The following is a 20920-nucleotide window of genomic DNA, read 5'->3' as shown; positions in this document are numbered from 1 at the left end:
ATTGATATTTTTTTTGAGTAAATAATTTAATTGATGTTATTAGTTTAAATTCATGGGTCCATTTTTTTTTTTTTTTTTTTTTTTGAAACAAAACTGAATATTTCATTCAAGAAGCATCAATAGTACAAATCTCCACCAAATGGGTAGGAGGAGACGTGAAAATGATAAAGCAATTAACCGAACAAGGCATTTTAGCTAATCCATGAGCTACCTCATTGGCTTGCTTTCGAACAAACTTGACACTAACCCCTGACAACGACTGGAGCAATAGTCTGCAATGGTCAATTATGTGGCCAACCTCTAACAGAAACTTGTTCTGGCCATTAATTGCATTGACTGCTACTAGTGAGTCCGACTCCACCGTCACCTTTCTACCATCCATACTCTTCACCCACGAGAGAGCTTCTCTTATCCCTAGAACTTCTGCTTCCAATGCGTCTGCTGCTTGAGAAAGGACTACAGTTCGGCCCTCGACAAAACTTCCAAGATGGTTACGTATTACCATTCCTATGGAGAAAGATTCAGCCCCCTGAAACCACGAAGCATCTACATTAACCTTATATTCCCCAGCTGCTGGGGTCGTCCACTTCCTCAGATTACAGTTCGTTTGAGATTGGTGAACTCTCTTCTCTGTCACTCCCTTTGCTCTGGCTTCCTTCCAGTCCTGCACCATTTTGCTACAACACTCCACAGCTACCTTCCCTGTAACCGTCTTACCCTCCCAGACTTGCTTATTTCTCCAGAACCAGATTCCATATAGAACCATGCACCCCTGCGTAATTTCACTCTGGGATGCCGTCTCCAATTTATGAAGAAGCCATACATTAGCTTCGTCCATCTCATTCGTGTCGTACAGCAAATTTACATGTTGCCAGCAGCTCATTGCAAAAGAGCACTCAAAGAATACATGGCGTAAATTCTCAATATCAACATTACACATGGGACAGCTAGTAGGGACTGGGATACCTTTACCTTGCAGCCTCACTCTCACAGGCAAATTATTGCGACAAAATCTCCAGATAAAAATTTTGACCTTGTGTGGGAGAGTCAATTGCCAGACCTTGTGCCAGCCATTCGACTGAGGAATTGCAGAGCTGTCAACATTTCGATTATGCCAAAAATTGTACCCAGCTTTCACTGTATATATCCCATCCTTGGAGCTGGACCATACTATTCTATCCTCAACTTCATGATGTGGCACCCTAGTTGCCAGAATAGCTTTAGCATCAACCATCATAAACAGCTGCTTCACTTTCCTTTCATCCCATATTTTAGTTCCTGGAATGAATAACGACTTGACACATTCAGACCTGCCAGCATAGCCATGAAAATCTTCCACACAAAAATTATTTTTATCTCTTAGCCAGTGATCTTTAGTAGCAATAATATCACTGCCATTTCCTACCACCCATCTGTAACCACCCTTCAATAGTTCCTTGACTTGCCATATTCCCCCCCAGACCGTGCTCGAGTTGTTTCCTTTAACAGCATGTAACAAACTTGAATCAGAAAAGTATCTAGCTTTTAGCACTCTAGAAACCAGAAGATTGGGACGACTCATACAACGCCACACTTGTTTACCTAATAACGCAATGTTAAACCCATACAGGCTTCGAAAGCCTAAGCCCCCTTTACCTTTTGACATACTCATTGACTCCCATGAATGCCAGTGGACACCCCTTCTCTGACCATTACCTGATTTCCACCAATATTCATTGAACAATCTCTCTATCTCCTGGCACAGCGATATTGGAAGCAAAAAACATGTCATACAATAACTGGGAATAGATTGTGCAGCATTTTTTAGAAGAACTGTTTTACCCGCTCTCGAGATAGGCTTTGCACACCATGCCTGCAGTTTGCGACTAACTTTCTCTTTTAAAAACCCAAACATCCTTTTCTTCGAGCGACCGATCAAAGCAGGTAAACCCAGGTAATTACTACTGGAGATATCATTAGAAACCCCCAAAATCTCCGAGAATTCAACTTGCTTCTCTCTTCTAACGTTCGAGCTATAGAAAATCCCAGACTTTTGAAAGTTGATGGACTGACCTGATTTAACAGCATACTCCTCCAATATAGACTTGATTTTTAAAACCTCGCTCACCTCTGCCTTAAAGAAAAGGAAGCTGTCGTCTGCAAACAATAGGTGGGTAATTTCTGGAGCTGAAGTACTTATCCTGCATCCATGAATTTCTCCCCTAGCTGCAGTATTATCAAGAGCAATGGAAAGCCCCTCTACACAAAACAAAAACAGGTAGGGGGATAAGGGATCACCCTGTCGAAGTCCCCTTCCTGGAACAATCGGACCCACTGTCATTCCATTGAAGCAGAATTCATACCCCACTGTTGTTACACATCTCATCATCCATTTGATCCAACCCTCACAAAAACCCATAGCAACCATCCTCTGATGCAAGTATGACCAATCAACTCTGTCATATGCTTTACTAACGTCTAATTTCAAAGCAATCTCACCATCCTGCCCCCTCTTTTTATTCCTCATGTGATGTATAACTTCGAAAGCCACCAAGAAGTTGTCTGCAGTATCAATCATGGGTCCATTTTAATTCATCAAATAAAAATCCGTAACTATTTTGAGAAGTAATAGTATTTTCTAGGCCTGCAAATGCAAATGAATAGAGCTCGGTTATCAAATTAAAAAATAAAACTCGGCTCGGCTCGACTATGTTCCTTTGCCTATTTTCCGTAAATATATTTGCGTAGGGAAGAAAAAAGAATATGATATTCTGAGCATAAAAATAAAATTGGATATCTAAACCAAAAAAACAGATCTCTTCCTAATTTTACTCTTCAGACCCTCTCCTTGTCAATCTCTCAACTGCTCCATATTCTCCGGAGGTAAGTTTTGTATCTATATTCTTGTTCTTGTCTATAACTCCCCCCTATATACTTTCTTGATCTTTTAAGTTCTTCAAATTAATTTATTCTATGTGTTAAATTATCTTTATTTAGATACTAACCAAGAAACAATTTTTGGGCTGACCCTTTTCAGATCTGGTGCTAAATTAATGTAAAGTTAGTGCTTTTCTTGATTTTCTTGATTATTTATGTACTGGGTTGGTGAAATTATGAGAAAATATTGGAAAAACAGGAAGATTTTATCTGTGTATTGACTTTTTTCTCGGTTTCTTGTGGTTTAAGAAGTCAAGTAGTGTAGTTTATGGTGTTTTTAGTGTAAAGATTTAAAGATTTTGTAAAGAATGTGTGTGCCTTGCTGCCCAAGTGATTCTTGATTGATTTTTCGATAAAAGTTGGGTTCTTGGTGTGGAAATGTGTATTGGGTTATAGGGTTTTTTTGGTGTGTGTTAATGGGAATGTGTGCAGTGGAGTTGATTGAGGTTTGTTTCGAGATGTGTTAGGGTTTGGAGGCCAATTTTTTAACATGGAGGGTGTTGGAAGTGAAGGTGCCTCTGCTGGGGCGCCTCTTAATCAATGGAGACATGATGTTTGGAAACGCTTTCAGTATTATTTGGATAAGAGCAGTCCACATGCGGTTTATAGATGGGTTGGAACTGCGGTTTTAGCGTCTCTTTATGCTCTGCGTTGTTATTACGTTCAAGGGTTCTACGTTGTTAGCTATGGTTTGGGAATTTATCTACTGAATTTGTTGATTGGGTTTTTGTCGCCTCTTGTTGATCCTGAATTGGAACCTTCGAATGGGTCTTTGCTGCCAACGAAAGATTCTGATGAGTTCAAGCCTTTCATTCGCCGTCTCCCTGAGTTTAAGTTCTGGTGAGTGATTGATACATCCTTTTTGTAGTTTGTGTTTATGTTTTGTATATCATATGCGCTGATAAAATGGAGTTTGTCAGTGGTGCTACCAGCGTCCAGTGGTCTCTTTCTTTGATTGTTACGTTTCTGCTGTTATTGTTTTCTCTCTTTTAGGTCTCTGTTTCAGTTTGAAAAGGTTATGTTTAATTCTCATCTACCTTGCTTTGATCAACTGATACTTTTTTCAAAGAGTTGCATGTGTATTTGTTTCACTGTGGGTTGCACAAGGTGCTGCTAGTTGCCACTGTTTATTTATATCACGCTAGCTTATAAGTACACTAAATGTTAATGGGCTAGGAAGATGGCTTAGGCATTGCAGCATAACTTAATAAATTTGTTAGTATCATCTTCTATAGGTTTTTTAATTGTTTGTTCAACTGTTCATTTTAATGATGACGAAAGTAAAGGAATACGGCTGAACATATGTATAGGTTAATTGGGTGCCGAAATGTCATTTCCATTAAGCCGTTTTTTTATAAACAAGTAGAAGTCTCTGATTATATAAGGCGAGTAATTTACAGAATTTAAATCTTAGTCCTTGATAAGTAAAAGTAGAAATTGATGCATAAGGTGGTTTCTGGTTGCAAAATTTTATAATCTCTATTGCCATAAATTTAAGTTACCATATGATTAGAACGCAATTGAGAATATACACTTACACTTGCATGCACATCATCAATGTTAAGTTTTATGCTATCAATTGTTTTAATTACTTGACGAGACTAAGCAGTCTATTCATATGTATGTTTATGCATAAGAGAATTTGAGCAACATGATTGCTTGGGTAATTACAAGTCAACCTGGAGACTTAGAGTGGACCCTAATCAAGTGATACATTAGTGCATAAATATTGTATCATATACCGTTGAGTAGAGTAGTTTTCAGTATTGTGGTCGTAGTTCGGCTTTGTCAGTTTTTTAGTTCTGTTATGGATTAGATGTCTGCACAAATGTTTATAGATGCTTTTATCTGCACCACATCACATAAACACTTGGCTTTCAGTAACATGTTGCAGCCCACAGTCAGACTACTTGTCAGTGCATGGTGTTGACTTTCTTCTCTTCCTTATTTCAGGTATGCTATAACAAAAGCATTTTGTGTAGCATTTCTCATGACGTTCTTCTCAATGTTCGATGTACCTGTCTTTTGGCCTATATTACTACTTTACTGGCTGGTTCTGTTCCTCCTTACTATGAAGCGCCAAATTATGCACATGATTAAGTACAAATATGTTCCTTTCAACATTGGAAAGCAGGTGAGTTTTAGGATTTTTCCACTACAGTAGGTTTAGTTTATCCTGTAATATCCGTGTCCATCGGAACCATAATTTTGTTTGTTGTCTTATTTCAGAAGTACAAGGGGAAGAAGCCTGCAGGGGGCAGCGGCAGCGGCAGCATGTCCAGAAGAGACTGAAACTGCTGCTTCATATCTTAGGCCTAGCTGAGTATGAAGCAAACTGTTGTAGCCAATTATGATGATGGACTACTGTTAGATTGTACTAAATTTGGAAAAGGATTTGTTGAACTGAGTTCATTTAGCAAATGCTCATCAAATATATAATGGGTAGCTTTACTCGATATTCTATTTCATGTAGAAATTGATGTTTTTTTTGGGTTGACTAACGAAAAATTATTAAACAAGGATGGTTGTATATGCTCTTATTCTTGTGGCATTGATAGCTCCTGATTTCTTATACTAGGGTCAAGTGTTTATTTCAAATTCTGTTTACTGAGGTAATAGTTACTGAAGAAATAAAGGTGGTTGTGATAGTTACTGATAAAGAGCAGTAATTAGAGATTATCATATGGTTTCCAATTCCTAAGGTGTCACATTTCTTCAAAGATAATTTAAATGGGACAGATAGTAACTGTACCCTGTCAATTACTCAAAAGACATAAAAGTTTGTTGGTAGTTGGAGCTTATCATATCATGCTTGTGTTTGTTAGATCATCCATTTGATTAACTTATTATGCTTGTAAGAGAAGATAATACTATCTTCTAAGCCCAGAGGATACTCCCAAGTCCTAATTATAAAGCCTTTATTGCAAAGTTTTAAAAGTGAACTATCAAGTGTTTATTGTATCAATATTGAGAATATATCAAGAAAAAATGGTTTCCAGGTGGTTTGGCCACCTGGAATTCATACTACAGTTTCTGCCTCTCCCTACTACCAGTGTTGTACACAAACAGATAACAAGACATTGGTAAAGTTGAACATGAATCTTACAAGAGGGTGTCAAGGTACTCGCTTATAGTGGTGTATCTCAATTCTGGATACAACTGTGACCCTTCCACCCCTCCAGATGAATCAATGTCGAAATATGTCTGGTCTCCTTTTACAAAGGCCGAGTATATAAAAACCATAGTCATGTTCTCTGGATACGGAGTTTCTGCAACACATGAAAGGAGTCTCTCTTATAAATATATCAGAACAAACTGGAACAGAAAGAAATATCGAGTATGAATTAAAGCTGATAGAAAGAAATGAAGCACTGATACAAAACTGATGACTCGAGGGAAAAATTAGACTAAAAACTGTATATCAAACCTGAAAGATTTCACGACATATAAAGGATAAAAATGGATCATATACTAGATTATTTGCTCAAAATACACCGAAAAAATATATTATATTAGGTGAGTAAATGTGTAGATAGTAGGTTTTTGATTCACACATTAGCTGAAGCACAGATAAGTAGATATACAGTAGATACTGCCACCATTTAAGTAAAAAGCCTGGTGGATACTCTTAAGAGCATCACACGCAGAAGACAAGACCCAAGCCACAAGATTCAAGTGTGTTATTATGAATAGCTGTAGCAAGTGCTGCAGTCAGTTAATCATAACAGAACTCGCGGCCTGCTTATAAGGATCAAACAGCAGACCTTAATAATGCTATTCTGATACATAACTTGAAAGTGATCTATAGACGGACTGGCATCAAGACTATCATGGAAATACATAAAACTATATGTGATCACTCAAATAAAAATACTATTTAGCCTTGGGGACTAACAGGTACACATTTTCTAATTGTCATAAATATTAATATGATTCAAGTCCCATTAGGAACAAGAACTGAAACTACTGGGGTACGAGCAAGTGTCAAAGCACTTGAAAAATTATATTTGTACTTGATTCAGATGCCATGCCACCTAAGAATCATTTTCAATTACTGAACTGTTTGCTATTCTAAAATCAATTTGGCTATCCTGAGTAAAGATGTCGATTTCTGCAAGACAAGAATGTTATCATTTGCATATTGCAAGATCCACATAATGATAGTATGTAGCAACTTCTCGCAAACTTTTTTGGAAGTTAAATAAAAAATTCATGCGCATACCAATAAAATAGAACAGAAGGCACACCTTTTATTTTCTTTAGGAGCTCATTCTTCAGGAATGTATATCTTCTCAAGTGTCTTCTTGAGCTTACTTTCCCATAGTTCAACTAGTTCATTGAGGGAGTATATATTCCCCGGGGGTCTCAAATAGAGAACTTTATTCAATGTACGTGGATCATCCATAGCACTAATGGTAAAACTGGCAACATCAGCTTCCTTCATAAAGACACCTGCAAACAATGCAATGGACCAGCAGAAATACAGTGTAACTCAAATAATGAATTCTGCAAAACTGGCTGCATTGCAAACGTTAGAAAATAAACCACTCATAAACAAAACAAACAAAACAAGGAAAAAAGAATGAGTTAATAGGCAAATACATCACTACACTTGTAGCCAATTTGCAGGTGGGTCAGCGAACTCAAAAGGCTTACTAATGAATAAAACTTGCGAAATAATCATTGAATGTAAAAAAATATTTCCCTGCCGTTAATTCTCCTTTGACTCTAATGGAAGTCCGTTAAATTTTTACACTAAAGCGAACAATTAGTCATCCACGTAATGATTACCCACTTACAAGTTGATAGTGAGTTAGTGATGTTTTTTACCTAGTAACCCGAACATGAATTATACTTCAAACATTGCTACACCTAAAGTATAATACTGATCCACAAACCTTTGACATCACCATTTCCAAACACAGTAAATTTGTCCCTGGGTGGAGCCTTTAGACCAGGTTGAACTAAGGATGGGAGTAAATAGCTCATGAAGAAGTTGCAAGAGATGACAGTGTAGGGAATGTTTTGAGCTTCTACAAGTTGTCGAATTTCAGCCTTGCTAGAATAGAAGTTGTGATCCAAGTCAGATACTTGAGTTTTGTAAGGATCCAACCCGAATTCTGATGGAATGAACCTCTGCACCAACCCACACATATTTTAATGGTCTAAAAATCACGAGACACTGCAAATGCCATTGACAATTAATTCAAACGCATAACATATTCTGAGTGCTGATGTCTAAATTAAAACGCATAACACCAGTTTGAGTTTCGATCTCTACATCTGGCCTCAAAATAGACACTTGAGGAACAAAGAATTCAAAATTACTTCGCAAGACACAAATGTAATTGTATACTCTTCAAATCAGACCAAATTTTTTCACCTCTCTATATGACTAAAAAGGATCCCATCTTTCCGCGTAAATGACAAAGAATGGCTAATTTTTTTCACCTCTATATAAGACTAAAAAAGATCCTATGTTTCTGCGGAAATTACAGACAATATCAACAAAGAGCGCGCACGCACACACACACACAGAGTTGGAAGAAGAGATTGCCAACCTTAACGGATCCCAAATTCTTGATAACCCGAACCAACAGCTTCTGATCAAGGGCTTGTTTAGAAGAAACAGCACAAATCACAACATCTACTAGCTTAACTGCTTCAACAAGACTCTCTTCATCTTGCAGTGAACCCTAAAACCCCAAAAAAACATTAAAAAAAAAATCAAAGCATCAATAGCAAATTCATAAACTAAAAAACCCCACAAAGCACATTTCCAAGAAAACACACAAACACACACACACACACACACACACAAACCTTAAGAAGTGTGGCCCCAGCATTGGAGAGAAACTGAAGCTTGTGGGATTTTAAAGAATCAGAATCAAAGTTTCTGACAAGGGCAAAAGTGGGATTTGAAGATTGCAGACTTGCTTTTGCTAACTCAAACCCTAGATTCCCTGTTGATCCTATTATTAGTACTCTGCTCTTCTTCTCCTTCTCTTCCATTTTCTCCATTTTCTCTTCTCTTTACCAATAATTCTTATCCCAACCTCAAATATACTTTCCCAAAAAGCACTATTTTTTTCAATAAAAACTTCTTGCACCTAGTATTTTTTTTTTATAAAAGTTTATATATTTTTAATGGGAATCTTGAGATTTTAATTTTTCAAGTTGCTGAAAGTGTTTGATATATTTTAAAAATTCCTTTTTTCTTATTTTTTTCAAGTTGAATTATAATTTTCGGGTGAACAAGAATCGAATATGAACAAAACCGATAATAAGCCCATTATCACTATGTTATCTTATCTCTCTTTTTTTGTTCTAGTATAGCTTTTAAGTATTTAAGTGAGGTAGATATGTATGAATATCATCAAATTCTCAATCATTTGCAATGAAATTCTCAAACACATAGAATCTTGAGTTCCATGAACTTACAATGAAATGTGTAGTAAAAAACTGACACAATATATTGAATTTTAAAAAAAATAAGATGTTATAAACACAACATGACAATTAGGAAAGTGTTAATAGCTATTAGTTGTCTTCTACATATCAGCTTGCAATGTAGTAGCTACAACAGGCCTTTTTTGAAGTGGATAGGGGAGATTCTAAGCCAACCACCACCTCCAATCATGCCTTTACTCAGGAAAGGTGTAGCTTCTTCTTTCGATAGGCCTCGAGACCATGCAACCCTCTTTGATCTATCTGCTCCCGGTCCATAACACTTGTATTCCCCGTAAAATGCAGTCCTGTCAGATTTACAATGTATCGTTTTGTAAAATACGCTAAAAAGAGCTAGCGGGCTGTTGGTTCTAGTTATTTGCCAGACAAACCGTAAGGGTCTTAGGTCGTACCCAGTACACAAGCTTTCCGCATCAAATATGGGGAATGTACCAATATACGTAGCATTATCGTTATTTTTAATATGAGTCAGTTTGGTCAAAATTGGGTCAGTTTGACCATAAAAAGTCAAACATGACAGATAAATTGTGACGGAGGAAGTATTTATTTGGGCGAAAATGAGTAATAGTTTACCTTTGATTGCTTGGATTACCCCAGTCATTCCATCCCTCTGGCTGTATCACACTAGACAGATAACTTAAAGCAAAAATAACTCTAGAATAAGCTCCCCAGGGCCTTCCAAGTAAAGTTGTTCCAATCCCGGTAATCTTACAACCTAGAAATGTGTATCCTGTGTTCTCTACTGGTGAGGCCCTATGTTGAGCAGTCACCCATCCGGTTCGTTCTGCTAGTGAATGCAGATGACATTTCTAAAAACATTCATGAGACTTAGTAATGTTAGCATATCAAAACAAGTCAAGGACGCTATGATCCTCGAGTTCTTAATATCTTAATGTAAATGTTGAGGTTTATAAAATGAGCCCTCCAAGTTTTGAAGGTGAACTATTGTATTATAACAGACAAGATAATTTAACTTCAAGCACTTACTTCAAATAGGGATGCAGCATTTCCGCATATAAAATCAACACTTCCTTCGATATAACAGTTCTTGAAATAATGTCTTCCAGCATCATCCAGCACCGTATCCTGACGAGACAGTATCCTGCAACTATAGATTGCAGCTTTATCTCCTGATACCCTCAGTGCAACAGCTTTACCACTTCCCTCGTCTGCATTCTACATTACAACGATTAATCAGTAAAGGTCGGTCATACCACTTTGTTTTTCTATATGTAGCCTTTTGTTAGAATACTAATATAAGATCGTGAAAAAGACCTTCCTCTAACACCTTGAGGTTTTAGAGCTACTGGTTTCCTTAACCCCTTTGTTTATTGTACATTATTCTTGTTTAAATGTCACATAATTGTAAAAAATTTATGTTCTTTGATCATTAGGAAATTAAATACCTGGATTGTGAGATATCTTCCAACAAAGTCAGCGGCTAATATAGAGAGCGTTGGAGAATCATAAATCTCTCCAGCTTCACTCCGCGTTATGATGGTGTTTGATGCCTTTGTGCCACTCAAAGTTATGTAAGGTTTATCCACAGGAACAACAATCTTTTCTCTGTCAAAACAACAATAATCAAATAGTTTATTAATCATCGTCTTAACCGTAGAACAAATACCAGTGTCCAGTGCTTGTAATAGAATTAGAACCTGTAAGTTCCAGGCTTAACCCAAATGTAATAAAGGTCAGAATTATTAGATGGAACAGCATCAATAGCATCCTGTATCTTTTTAAAATCTCCTTGTCCTGATTGATCAACCCTTATAAGAATTGCAGTTGACAAATCTTTCGGCTCTGTGCTTGAATCAGCCATTGAAAAATAAAAAGTAGAATCTCAAGTAATATCGGAATAACACAAACACTAAGATTTAAGTAGTTGTCAATCCCCATGTGCAGTTGCTACAAATTGTGCAGAAGACTTTGTTTGAGTGAACTGAAGTTGTAACCAAACCAAGTAAAGTTGATCTTCAGAAGTACATTTGTGTTAAGTAACCAGTCGTTCTAAAATCTTAAGGTGGTAGAGGAAGTCCCGAACAGGATCTTATACTCTTTAACAATTTGCATGGCCTATAATAGTCAATGGACTAATGGTCTGATTTTCGTGATCAAGATTTCAAAATTGCAAGTAATCTTGATTATGTAATGTATCTAAGTATCTCAGAAGTTGCTTGTGGCAGCCACGTTACGACAATTAGAAGATATCATTGACATTGTCTGATTTTTGTGATCATGACCTTAAGTTGGTTTGAAGTTATCATTGATTACAGCAGTTAGAAGATAGTTATTTCATTGTTCAAATTTGCAGAAAGCAAGGAAGACCATACATTGTATACTAAACCAATTTTTCAGAAAATCTTCGACGAATCCCTTTGGCTTTAGCTTCACAAATGCTCCTCACATGTTAAGTACTAAAATTTTGTCGATTGCTGCAGTTCTTCGCGGCCGTGATCACAGGCTTCTCCAGATTATTTGCCTAATGATTTAACAACAATGCATTTGATAAACTGTTAATTATTACACAGTTGGCAAATCAAAAAGACAGTTAGATTATAATTGCAGCTTCAGATATCTAACATGAAACGTTAGCTAGTTGCCACAATCTAGTTTAAGAAGATAGTAAGTTAAGTTTGCATGTGCCTTCCATAGTTCACAACTATATAATTCGGTATAGAAGTTTTTATCTCCTTTTAAAAATCACAAATATATTTCGATTTTGTTCCGTCAAATTACAGTTAAACCTCTCTAAAGTAACAGGGTCGGGATCAAGAAAAAATATTACTTTACCTAGTTTATTACTTTTTCGGGAGCAAAAATACACTGTATGTTGGGACCGAATAAAAATATTATTTTAGCAAGGTTATTATTTTATCGATTATTACTTAATCGAAGTTTAACTGTAACCTAATTTTGACGATAAATTATAAATTGCTCCCACCGTCCCAAATTAACCGTCCAGTTTGATTTTCTTACCATATTTTGTTAAAATTCAGTAATTCTGGCAATAAAAAGACAATAATTTGGGCCCGAGGGAGTATTTATTTAAATTCATAAAAAATTAAAAAAAACATTCAAATCAAATATTGTACACTTTTCAAGGGTAATTTTTTTAAAAATTTTGGTCTGCCTGAACAACATCAAAACAGGCCGGATCAAATCCAAGTGTTGGCCCAAAAGAATCTGAATCTATGAGCCCAATCAAAAGCCCAGATTTATTACCTAAAAAACAAAGGGCAGTTTGGTAATAACACACATCTTCCAACCATTCTAAAATTCTATAAATTCATAGCAAACAGATCTAAACCCTAATTCACAGCTGCTTCTCAGCACTCTCACTCCTTTTATTCTTCTTTCTTCTCTATTTTCTATGTATCATAATTAAGTGTTTTCGATTTATATTATTATTAATTAAGTTGTGTAAATAATTTGTGTTAATTTTGAGGGCGCGATGATGAGGAACAAGTAATCTCGTTAATCTGATTGATTTGTGAGGAGAATTTCTAATCCATTTTAATTTCTGAGCGCCCTTCCTCTTACTTATTTTTCTTAACCTTTTTTCTTGTTAAAAACTCATTTTAGTAAGTGACGCAGTTATTTTGTATTGAGCGTATGTATATGGTGTAACGAATCGTTTAAGTAGCATTAATCTTGTCATTTGGAGCTAAAGTGGACAAACGAAAATTGTTAAAGAAATTCAACCTCTTGGTATGGCAGGTTCAGGGTCGGGTTTGTGTGAGTTAGATTTACCCGATTTTTTTTAACGTAGCCAACCCGAAATGGGTTCAAATAGTGACATGAACTCGGCACGATAGATACCCAAATTACTTGAAACTAGATCTGATAAAATGGGTCTAGATTCGGAAAAATTGAACTGAAATTCATGTAACCGAGATCTAAATTGAACTGAAATTCATGTAACCGATATCCGATCTGATATCCGAAACATATAATCGGTTAATTATCCGAAATCAAATTAAATCGATCCAAAAATTATCTGAACAAAAAATTTAATCGTAAAATGATCCGAAATATTGGATCCGATTATAAATTGAAAACGAACAAAATCGAGTCAAATATTATCAAAACCGAATATGATTTGAAATAATCAAAATTCATAAAATTCATATTTAAAAGTATTTTATGTTTATGATTATATTTTTATTTAATCATAATGTTTTGTAAAAATACATTATATTATATTAAAAGTACTACTATTAATAAAAAGATATTTTTATAATCTCATAAATTGAAAAAATGAATAGGTCATGATCCGAAAATATTCCAACCGAGTTTAATTCGAACTGAATTTGTCCGATTTTTATCCGAATTTCATTCGTTTTTAATCCAAATTAGACCCGAATCAAATCAAATCCGACCTGATCCGATAAGTCTCCAATTATATCATAATCCGAAAATGGAACTGATCAGAAATTGATCCGATTCGAAATTGATCCGATCCGAAACCGAACCAGTTATCCGATTAGCCAAATCTACTTAAAATTGGCATGTTTGACATGAACTAAATGGATCGTGTCATAATCAACTCGAAATAATCCAAAATTTAAATTAAATTTATAAAAATAAAATTAAAAGGTTTTAATTTGCAACATTACAAAATAAAATGATAATATATAATGTATTTTAATTATTGTCCAACATGTACCGTTAATTTGTACTTTTTAAGTCGACATCAGATCGTGTCAGATTTTGCGACCTTATCTTAACAGCATAAACACAAGTATTAGCAAGACAGAAGAAATATAGCAAACTTATAGGTCTCGCACCAAATGGACGGGCCGAGTAGATAGATATGAGACTCGATGGACTACATATTACGAGCAAAGATTAAAAGGTGCGAAACTGATATGCAGAAATTCAGATCAAGAAGGGATGGATATGGAGTTCAAAAATATGATGAAGCAAGAGGGAGATATTTAAAATTATTGGAGCAACATGAGGTGTATTGGAAACAGCGTGCGAAACAATTTTGGCTCCGAGAAGGGGACCAAAATACAAAGTTTTTCCATAAATATGCAACTGGTAGAAAACAGAAAAATCAGCTCCGAAAATTGCAGGATTCAAATGGCGATTGACAAGAAAATAAAGAAGGAATCTGAAATGTAATTGTGGATTATTTCTCAGAGTTTTTTAAGAGTTCAGGTTCAGCTGGAATGTTGTCTGAACGGGATGAAGTGCAGCAAGTATCAGTTGAACAAAATGAGAAGCTTATTAAACCAGTGTCAACAGATGAGGTAAAGCTAGCTACATTTTCGATGCATCCGGATAAATCTCCGAGTATTGATGGTTTAAATCCGTGTTTTTTTCAGACATATTGGAATGTAATAGGTGAGGATGTGGTTGAATGTTGTCAAAAGTTCATGATTACGGGGGAGTTACCAACTGATGTTAACAAAACAGTTGTATGTTTAATTCCCAAGGTTAAACAACCCAGAAAAGTAACTGATTTAAGGCCGATTTCGTTGTGTAATGTAATAATTAGAATCATGTCAAAGATTATGGCAAATCGGTTAAAAGAATGTTTACCTATATTAATATCGGATAAGCAGAGTGCTTTTGTGGAAGGTCGTTTGCTTACTGGCAATGCTTTAGTTGCTTTTGAGTTAAATCATTATATTAAAAGGAAGAGACAACGGGGGATAAGAGTGGTGGGATTTAAAATTGATATTGCTAAAGCTTATGATAAATTGGAATGGCCATTTCTCGAGGCTATGATGGAAAAAATTTGGGTTTGACGCTGTGTGGAGAGATCGGGTGATGACATGTATTACAACAGTGTCGTATAGCTTTATTCAAGAAGGGGAAGTTTTTGGTGATGTGAGACCTCAACGAGGTATTAGACAAAGGGATCCGATTTTACCTTATATATATATATTGTGTGCAGAAGGATCAAGTTCTATGCTTCGTAGACATGAGGCAATGGGTCTGTTGCATGGATGTTCCATTGCTAGAGGAGCACCTCCGGTGTCACATCTTTTATTTGCAGATGATTCATATTTTTTCTTCCGAGCCACAAGAACCGAGGCCTTGGTTATGAGAAATATTTTCCTGAAATATGAAAGAATTTCGGGACAAGCTATAAATTTTAACAAATCTAGTGTGGTATTTAGTCTTAATACTACATGTACAAATAGAAGTGAAGTTTGTGGTATATTGCAGGTGCATGAAGTGTCAACACCTGGTAATTATCTGGGCCTGCCAATGCACATTGGACGAAGGAAGAACATTGCTTTTAAGTTTCAGGCAGATCGTATTAGTGCTAAATTAACAAGTTGGAGTAATAAAGCATTATCGAGGGGAGGTAAAGTTTTGCTGCTAAAAACTGCAGCACAGACTATATCGAACTTCTGGATGAATTTGTTCTTAATACCACAGGAAAGATGTGACCAGATTCAGAAGCAAATGAATTCTTTTTGGTGGGGGAATGGAGGGTCGACGAAAGGGATTAGGTGGTTGTCATGGAGGAAAATGTGTTTTGCTAAAGAAGGAGGAGGCTTGGGGTTTAAAGAGTTGGGTAAATTTAATATCTCCATGATAGCAAAACAAGGATGAAGACTATTGAATAACCAAAACCCATTAGTTACTAGCATTATGAAAGCAAAATACTTCCCAAACTGTGATTTCCTGCAGGCGAAATTATGAGCTAATCCCTCATATATGTGGCGTAGTATTCTTGCAGCACAGGATATTATTAAACAAGGCATTCGGAGGAAAATAGGGGATGGTGAGCAAACTAGTGTGTGGCACATACCATGGTTGCCAGGTGACAATAATGGCTTTGTGTCTACTGAGATGCCACGTGAACTGGAACACATACGAGTGATTAACCTAATGGAAACTGGTAACAAACGATGGGATGAAGAGGTGCTGAGGGACATATTTAATGAAAGTGACGTACAACTGATCAAAAGTATACCTATTCCAAATCAGAGTAGGGAGGATTCGTGGTTCTGGAATTGGGAAAAGTCTGGTACATTTTCTGTTAAGAGTTGTTACAGAGCACTACAAGGGGTATAACAGTGGACAAATGCACCATTTTGGAGAAAAAATTGGAAACTAGAATTACCAAGTAAAGTTATAAATTTTGCTTGGAGGATATGTCGTGATTGCTTGCCAACGGCTGTAGACTTGGCTAGGAAGTGTGTACAAATTAATGTCATATGTCCCTGGTGCTTAATACAGAATGAAGATGTTGTTCATGTCCTGTTTGACTGCCCTTTTGCAAGGCTGGTATGGTCAAATATTGGAATCAGTGAGGTTACTAGGATGTAGTATGAAGGAAATGTTGCAAGTATTTTCACCATTTTGTAGAAAAATGCTCATGTAATACTCTGGCTCTGATCGTCATGGTATGTTTGAATCTATGACATCATAGAAATCGATGGGTGTGGGACAAAATAAGTGTTTCAGAATTTGGTGTGCGATCAAATGCAATGAATATGTTGTATGAGTGGAGGCAACGATGTGCAGAGGTGAAGACTCATGTTCTGGGGACAACAGGAAGTTCAGCAAAGTGGCAGAGACAGCAACAGGGGTTGGTTAAAATTAATACGGATGCTGCTGTGTTTATGGAAGGAGGAAGCACAGGTATTGGAAGTGTGATGAGGAATGAACAAGGCGAGTTCCTACGAGCTCGAAATCAGAAGTTGCAGGCCATGTATAGTCCTAGAGAAGTAGATGTTAGTGTTTTGCCCTAGAGACAACACTATTATGTTTATATTATGAAACATTTGGATTATTAATTATGATTATATGGATTATTCTTTATTAATTTATTATATCTTTATTTTCTGCGATAAGATGTTAGATTAATAAATGTCCTTGGAATATGATATGTAAATATATATCTCTAAGTACGTGACTTAGAGATGAGATTATGAGAATAGTATTGATATTCCTAAAGGTCCCTAGTCAAGTATTATTGTTAAGGGACGATAATAAATACATTGAGACTAGTGTGTTTGTTGGCTGATGATCACATCTCATTGATCATAGGTATGGTGATACTAAAGTCAAAACACAGGCACATGTATTAAATACATGGTGCTGGATTGACCCGTTGTGAGATACTGCATGGTTATAGTGTCATAAGTTAATCTCATAGTGATAATGATGTATTGGTCCTTTGACCTGAAATCATTATATTTCTATACGAGAATTAATATACTTCGATACTATTGAAAGTTATCCTTGACCGGGTAATAATAAAAGTATACATTGGGTACATTATGAATCGTATGAGAAATATGAATGATCTAGATGGGATTTAGCCTTCCTTTATTAAAGGAGTGATATTATTGGCCTCTTGATTGAGTAAGACTATAAAATGCATGGTTGTGCTCAAATACTGATTTATTTAATAGTTTATTCATTGATCAAGGAAAGAAGGATTGAACGTTAACAGAGGATGACACAATGCATGCCTCGAGTTTGATCTATAATATAAGGCTAAAGGGATTATATTACATTGTACATTATTCACGAAATATTTAATTGATCACCGATTTAATTATTATTACTTGGGTAACAATGATGTATTACTAGATGCCGCTCATTGTTTATGATTTTAAATTAGATTTAAAATTGTTGTCAACGTAATGATAACCTAAAGGGTCGCACAAAGAATGATTGGAGAATTATTTAATTTAAATTCGGATTTAAATTAAATGTAAGTAATTCGAATTATTTGTTATTAATTAAGTGTGACTTAATTAATTAAATAAATAGGAAATTCGAATTTAATATTAAATCCGAAATTAAGTTATTGGATGATTAAGTGAGACTTAATAATACAATAATTAGAATTTCGAATTTAATAATAATAATAACTCTAAAATTCAGTTTAGGGTTGGAGGCCCATTAACTCTTGCCTATATAATATATCTTTCTAATAGAATTAGGGTTACACGTTTTATTTGATAAAACATAAACCCTAGCAGTTTGAAGAGAGATAGAGAGAGTAAGAAGGCGACCTAAAGAACGTGCAAGTACACACCCATCCTCCGGGCGATCATTCGTGTGGATACCTTCAAGGCGTAGATCGTTCCAGCGACAGGCTACGTGGTGATCATTCAAGACCTCCATCTTTCCATTAAAGTAAAGCTTCTTAAGGTAAAACATCTATTCTCCGTAATTATCCGTTCATTATACATGGATCCTGCGGTAGAGATTCGAAAATTTTATTTTTCCATTGCGTTTTTATGCTCGAATCCCTAACAGTAGAAGCAATCAGATTGAAAGAAGCATAATCATGGGTTAAAGACTTGGGGTATAAGAGATGTGTGTTTGAAACAGATGCGAAAGACCTTGTGGATGCGTGTATAAGTGCTCAAGGAAATACGTATTTTCATTCGATTGTCTTGGAATGTGTGGAATTATTTAAGCACTACGACGAAGTGCTAATTGGGTATGTAGCTAGGCCTGCGAATGTAGTGGCTCATGTGTTAGCACGAGCCACACACTCTTTGTCAGGCGTTCATAAGTGGGTGCATACCCCTCCTGATTGTATTCGTGATATGTTAGTTATTGATTCGATGGAATAAAAGCAAGTACTTTTACTTCAAAAAAAAACGAGGACCTTCCGAAAAAGAAAAGCATGGTCCATCAACAATTTCTGTATAACTTTTTCAACTGTAAAGGTACAAAATTTTGCTGTAAGTTGTAAACGGTCATAACCACGCGAGAATTTCGTGTTAAAATTTTGAGTATGTCAGGTGTAGGGGCGGTGATATCGGAAATGATCCGAAACACTATACGAACCCGACTCGATCCAAAATTGATCCGTTTATAAATACGAACATGATACGAAGTTCGAAATTGCCACCTTCTTGAAGCTTGCAGCCTTACTTATGAGAGGAACTTTCATTTGGCCTTCATTGAATCAGACTCGATTATAGTTGTTTCATTTGCTTCCTCGAAAAACCCTCCTCCTTGACATGTTAGTACAATTGTTGAATATATTCGAGTTTTTGCAACTAAACTTAATTTGAAGTTCCATTTTATTCCTAGACTATGTAATGCGACAGCTCACTAGATAGCTCAAAAAACTTATTCTTGTGTAGGGGTGAGCAAACTAAAATCGAAAAACCGAAACCGAGCCGAAAAATCGAAAAATCGCACCGAAAAAATTCGAAACCGATAAAAACCGAAAAAACCCGTAATCGAACCGAACTGATATAACGGTTAGGTTACGGTTTCAGTTTCACCCTCAAAACCGAACCGGAAAACCGAACCGCTTATAATATTTATTAATTTATTAGAATTATTTATGTATGATATATTATTAAATATTCATAATAAATTATTTACTATACATAATCTTAGTAGTCGAAATAAACCAGTACCTTGCTACTTGCTGTATTGACTCTTCTCTTACCATGTCCTTATTCATTTATATGTTTATTCCCTCAGTATCAACAACCTTTCCAGAATGTTGTTCAGTTTCATCATATATTATGTAATTAATTTAATTTCTTAATTTCTAGATTATAAAGTTGATGGACTAAATACAATGGTAAAATGACGGTAATTCTTTTTTATAATTATAATAAAATTTTAGTTTTTAAAATTAAAAACCGAAAAAAACTGAAACCGACGTATGGTTAACTGAACCGAAAAAAACCGTTCCGCACGGTTCGGTTACGGTTATTAGGTAGAAACCAAACCGAACCAACATATATGGTTTGGTAACGGTTTTCGGTAAAAACCGAACCGAACCGATCCGTTCACACCCCTATTCTTGTGAGTTTCCTTTGAATTGGACTTGTTGTCGCCCTCTGAACTTTCCTCTTTGATGAGGTGTGATATATTTTAATATATTAATAACCCCTTTTAACGTCAAAAAAAGGTGCAGATGTGTAATCGAGCGAGTATTGTGTCGAGCCTAGTCGAACACGGTCAAACTCGGCTTGAACTCAATTAAAAAATCTCGAGATTGATTAAAATATTTTGGCTCAAGCTCAAATTCAACCAAACTTTTAATTTAAAAATCGAAACCTGGCTCAAAATTTTTATGATAGACTCGAGTTTAACTCGAAAACTCGAACAAATTTCACTAAATATTATCAATTTTTTTTGCTAAATAAATATTATCAAAAATTTTAAATATGATAAGTTCAGTTCGAGTTCAATCTGATTAAATATATAAAATATAAATAAAATAGTAAATATTTTTATAAAAATGTATTTGTAATAAAATAAATTAAAAACAACATAGGCTCGATAAGACTCCCAAATTTTAGGAGTCGAGTAATTTAAAGATCGAGTTTTGCTTGATAAAAATTTCAAAAAGATCGAGTTCGAGCTCGACTCGATTGTTACCGAGCTAAATTCGAATATTTTACTAGTCGAACTCGAGTTTCTTGCATTTGCCTACCTTTTGTTACCACATTTGTCATTTGATCACCACTAGGTGGCGCCAAACTCGCTTATACAACGACAACAAGCCTTTCAAAAACACACACTCCTATTCAAAAAAAAAACACCTTAAATTATTTACATCATTTTTAACAGA

At 35.6% G+C, this 20920-nt stretch overlaps 5 protein-coding genes and 1 non-coding gene across 6 annotated transcripts; 4 read left to right on the top strand and 2 right to left on the bottom strand.

The window, feature by feature from the left end:
- Window positions 1-2710: 2710 nt before the first annotated feature.
- LOC141686880 (protein RER1B-like) lies at window positions 2711-5490 on the top strand. Its single transcript, XM_074491973.1, has 4 exons — window positions 2711-2862; window positions 3384-3756; window positions 4870-5050; window positions 5146-5490. The coding sequence occupies exons 2-4, from the start codon at window positions 3407-3409 to the stop codon at window positions 5206-5208; spliced, it is 594 nt and encodes a 197-aa protein (XP_074348074.1). The 5' UTR covers window positions 2711-2862; window positions 3384-3406; the 3' UTR covers window positions 5209-5490.
- Window positions 5491-5807: 317 nt separating this feature from the next.
- Window positions 5808-9021, bottom strand: LOC141687076 (putative pinoresinol-lariciresinol reductase 3). Its single transcript, XM_074492229.1, is given in 6 exon segments — window positions 5808-6185; window positions 7164-7188; window positions 7190-7368; window positions 7815-8052; window positions 8478-8612; window positions 8740-9021. Coding segments are annotated over 6 exon segments (942 nt in total). The 5' UTR covers window positions 8938-9021; the 3' UTR covers window positions 5808-6018.
- Window positions 9022-9493: 472 nt separating this feature from the next.
- Window positions 9494-11206, bottom strand: LOC141683751 (putative pectinesterase 11). Its single transcript, XM_074488503.1, has 5 exons — window positions 11043-11206; window positions 10791-10950; window positions 10372-10560; window positions 9958-10193; window positions 9494-9671 (listed from the first exon to the last, which is right to left on the bottom strand). The coding sequence occupies exons 1-5, from the start codon at window positions 11204-11206 to the stop codon at window positions 9494-9496; spliced, it is 927 nt and encodes a 308-aa protein (XP_074344604.1).
- A 1628-nt stretch (window positions 11207-12834) lies between these two features.
- On the top strand, window positions 12835-12913 carry LOC141688267 (small nucleolar RNA U30). The gene has a single exon (XR_012561723.1). It is a non-coding gene; the product is annotated as a small nucleolar RNA U30 (small nucleolar RNA).
- A 2252-nt stretch (window positions 12914-15165) lies between these two features.
- Window positions 15166-15960, top strand: LOC141683750 (uncharacterized). Its single transcript, XM_074488502.1, has one exon. The coding sequence runs from the start codon at window positions 15166-15168 to the stop codon at window positions 15958-15960; it is 795 nt and encodes a 264-aa protein (XP_074344603.1).
- A 105-nt stretch (window positions 15961-16065) lies between these two features.
- LOC141683749 (uncharacterized) lies at window positions 16066-17105 on the top strand. Its single transcript, XM_074488501.1, has 3 exons — window positions 16066-16419; window positions 16591-16676; window positions 16784-17105. Exons 1-3 carry the CDS (start codon window positions 16066-16068, stop codon window positions 17103-17105), a joined length of 762 nt encoding a protein of 253 aa, XP_074344602.1.
- The last annotated feature ends 3815 nt before the right edge of the window (window positions 17106-20920 follow it).

The sequence above is a fragment of the Apium graveolens genome, chromosome 9 (genome assembly GCF_009905375.1).
Source record: "Apium graveolens cultivar Ventura chromosome 9, ASM990537v1, whole genome shotgun sequence".
NCBI lineage: Eukaryota > Viridiplantae > Streptophyta > Magnoliopsida > Apiales > Apiaceae > Apium > Apium graveolens.
This window is presented reverse-complemented; position numbering and strand designations above follow the sequence as displayed.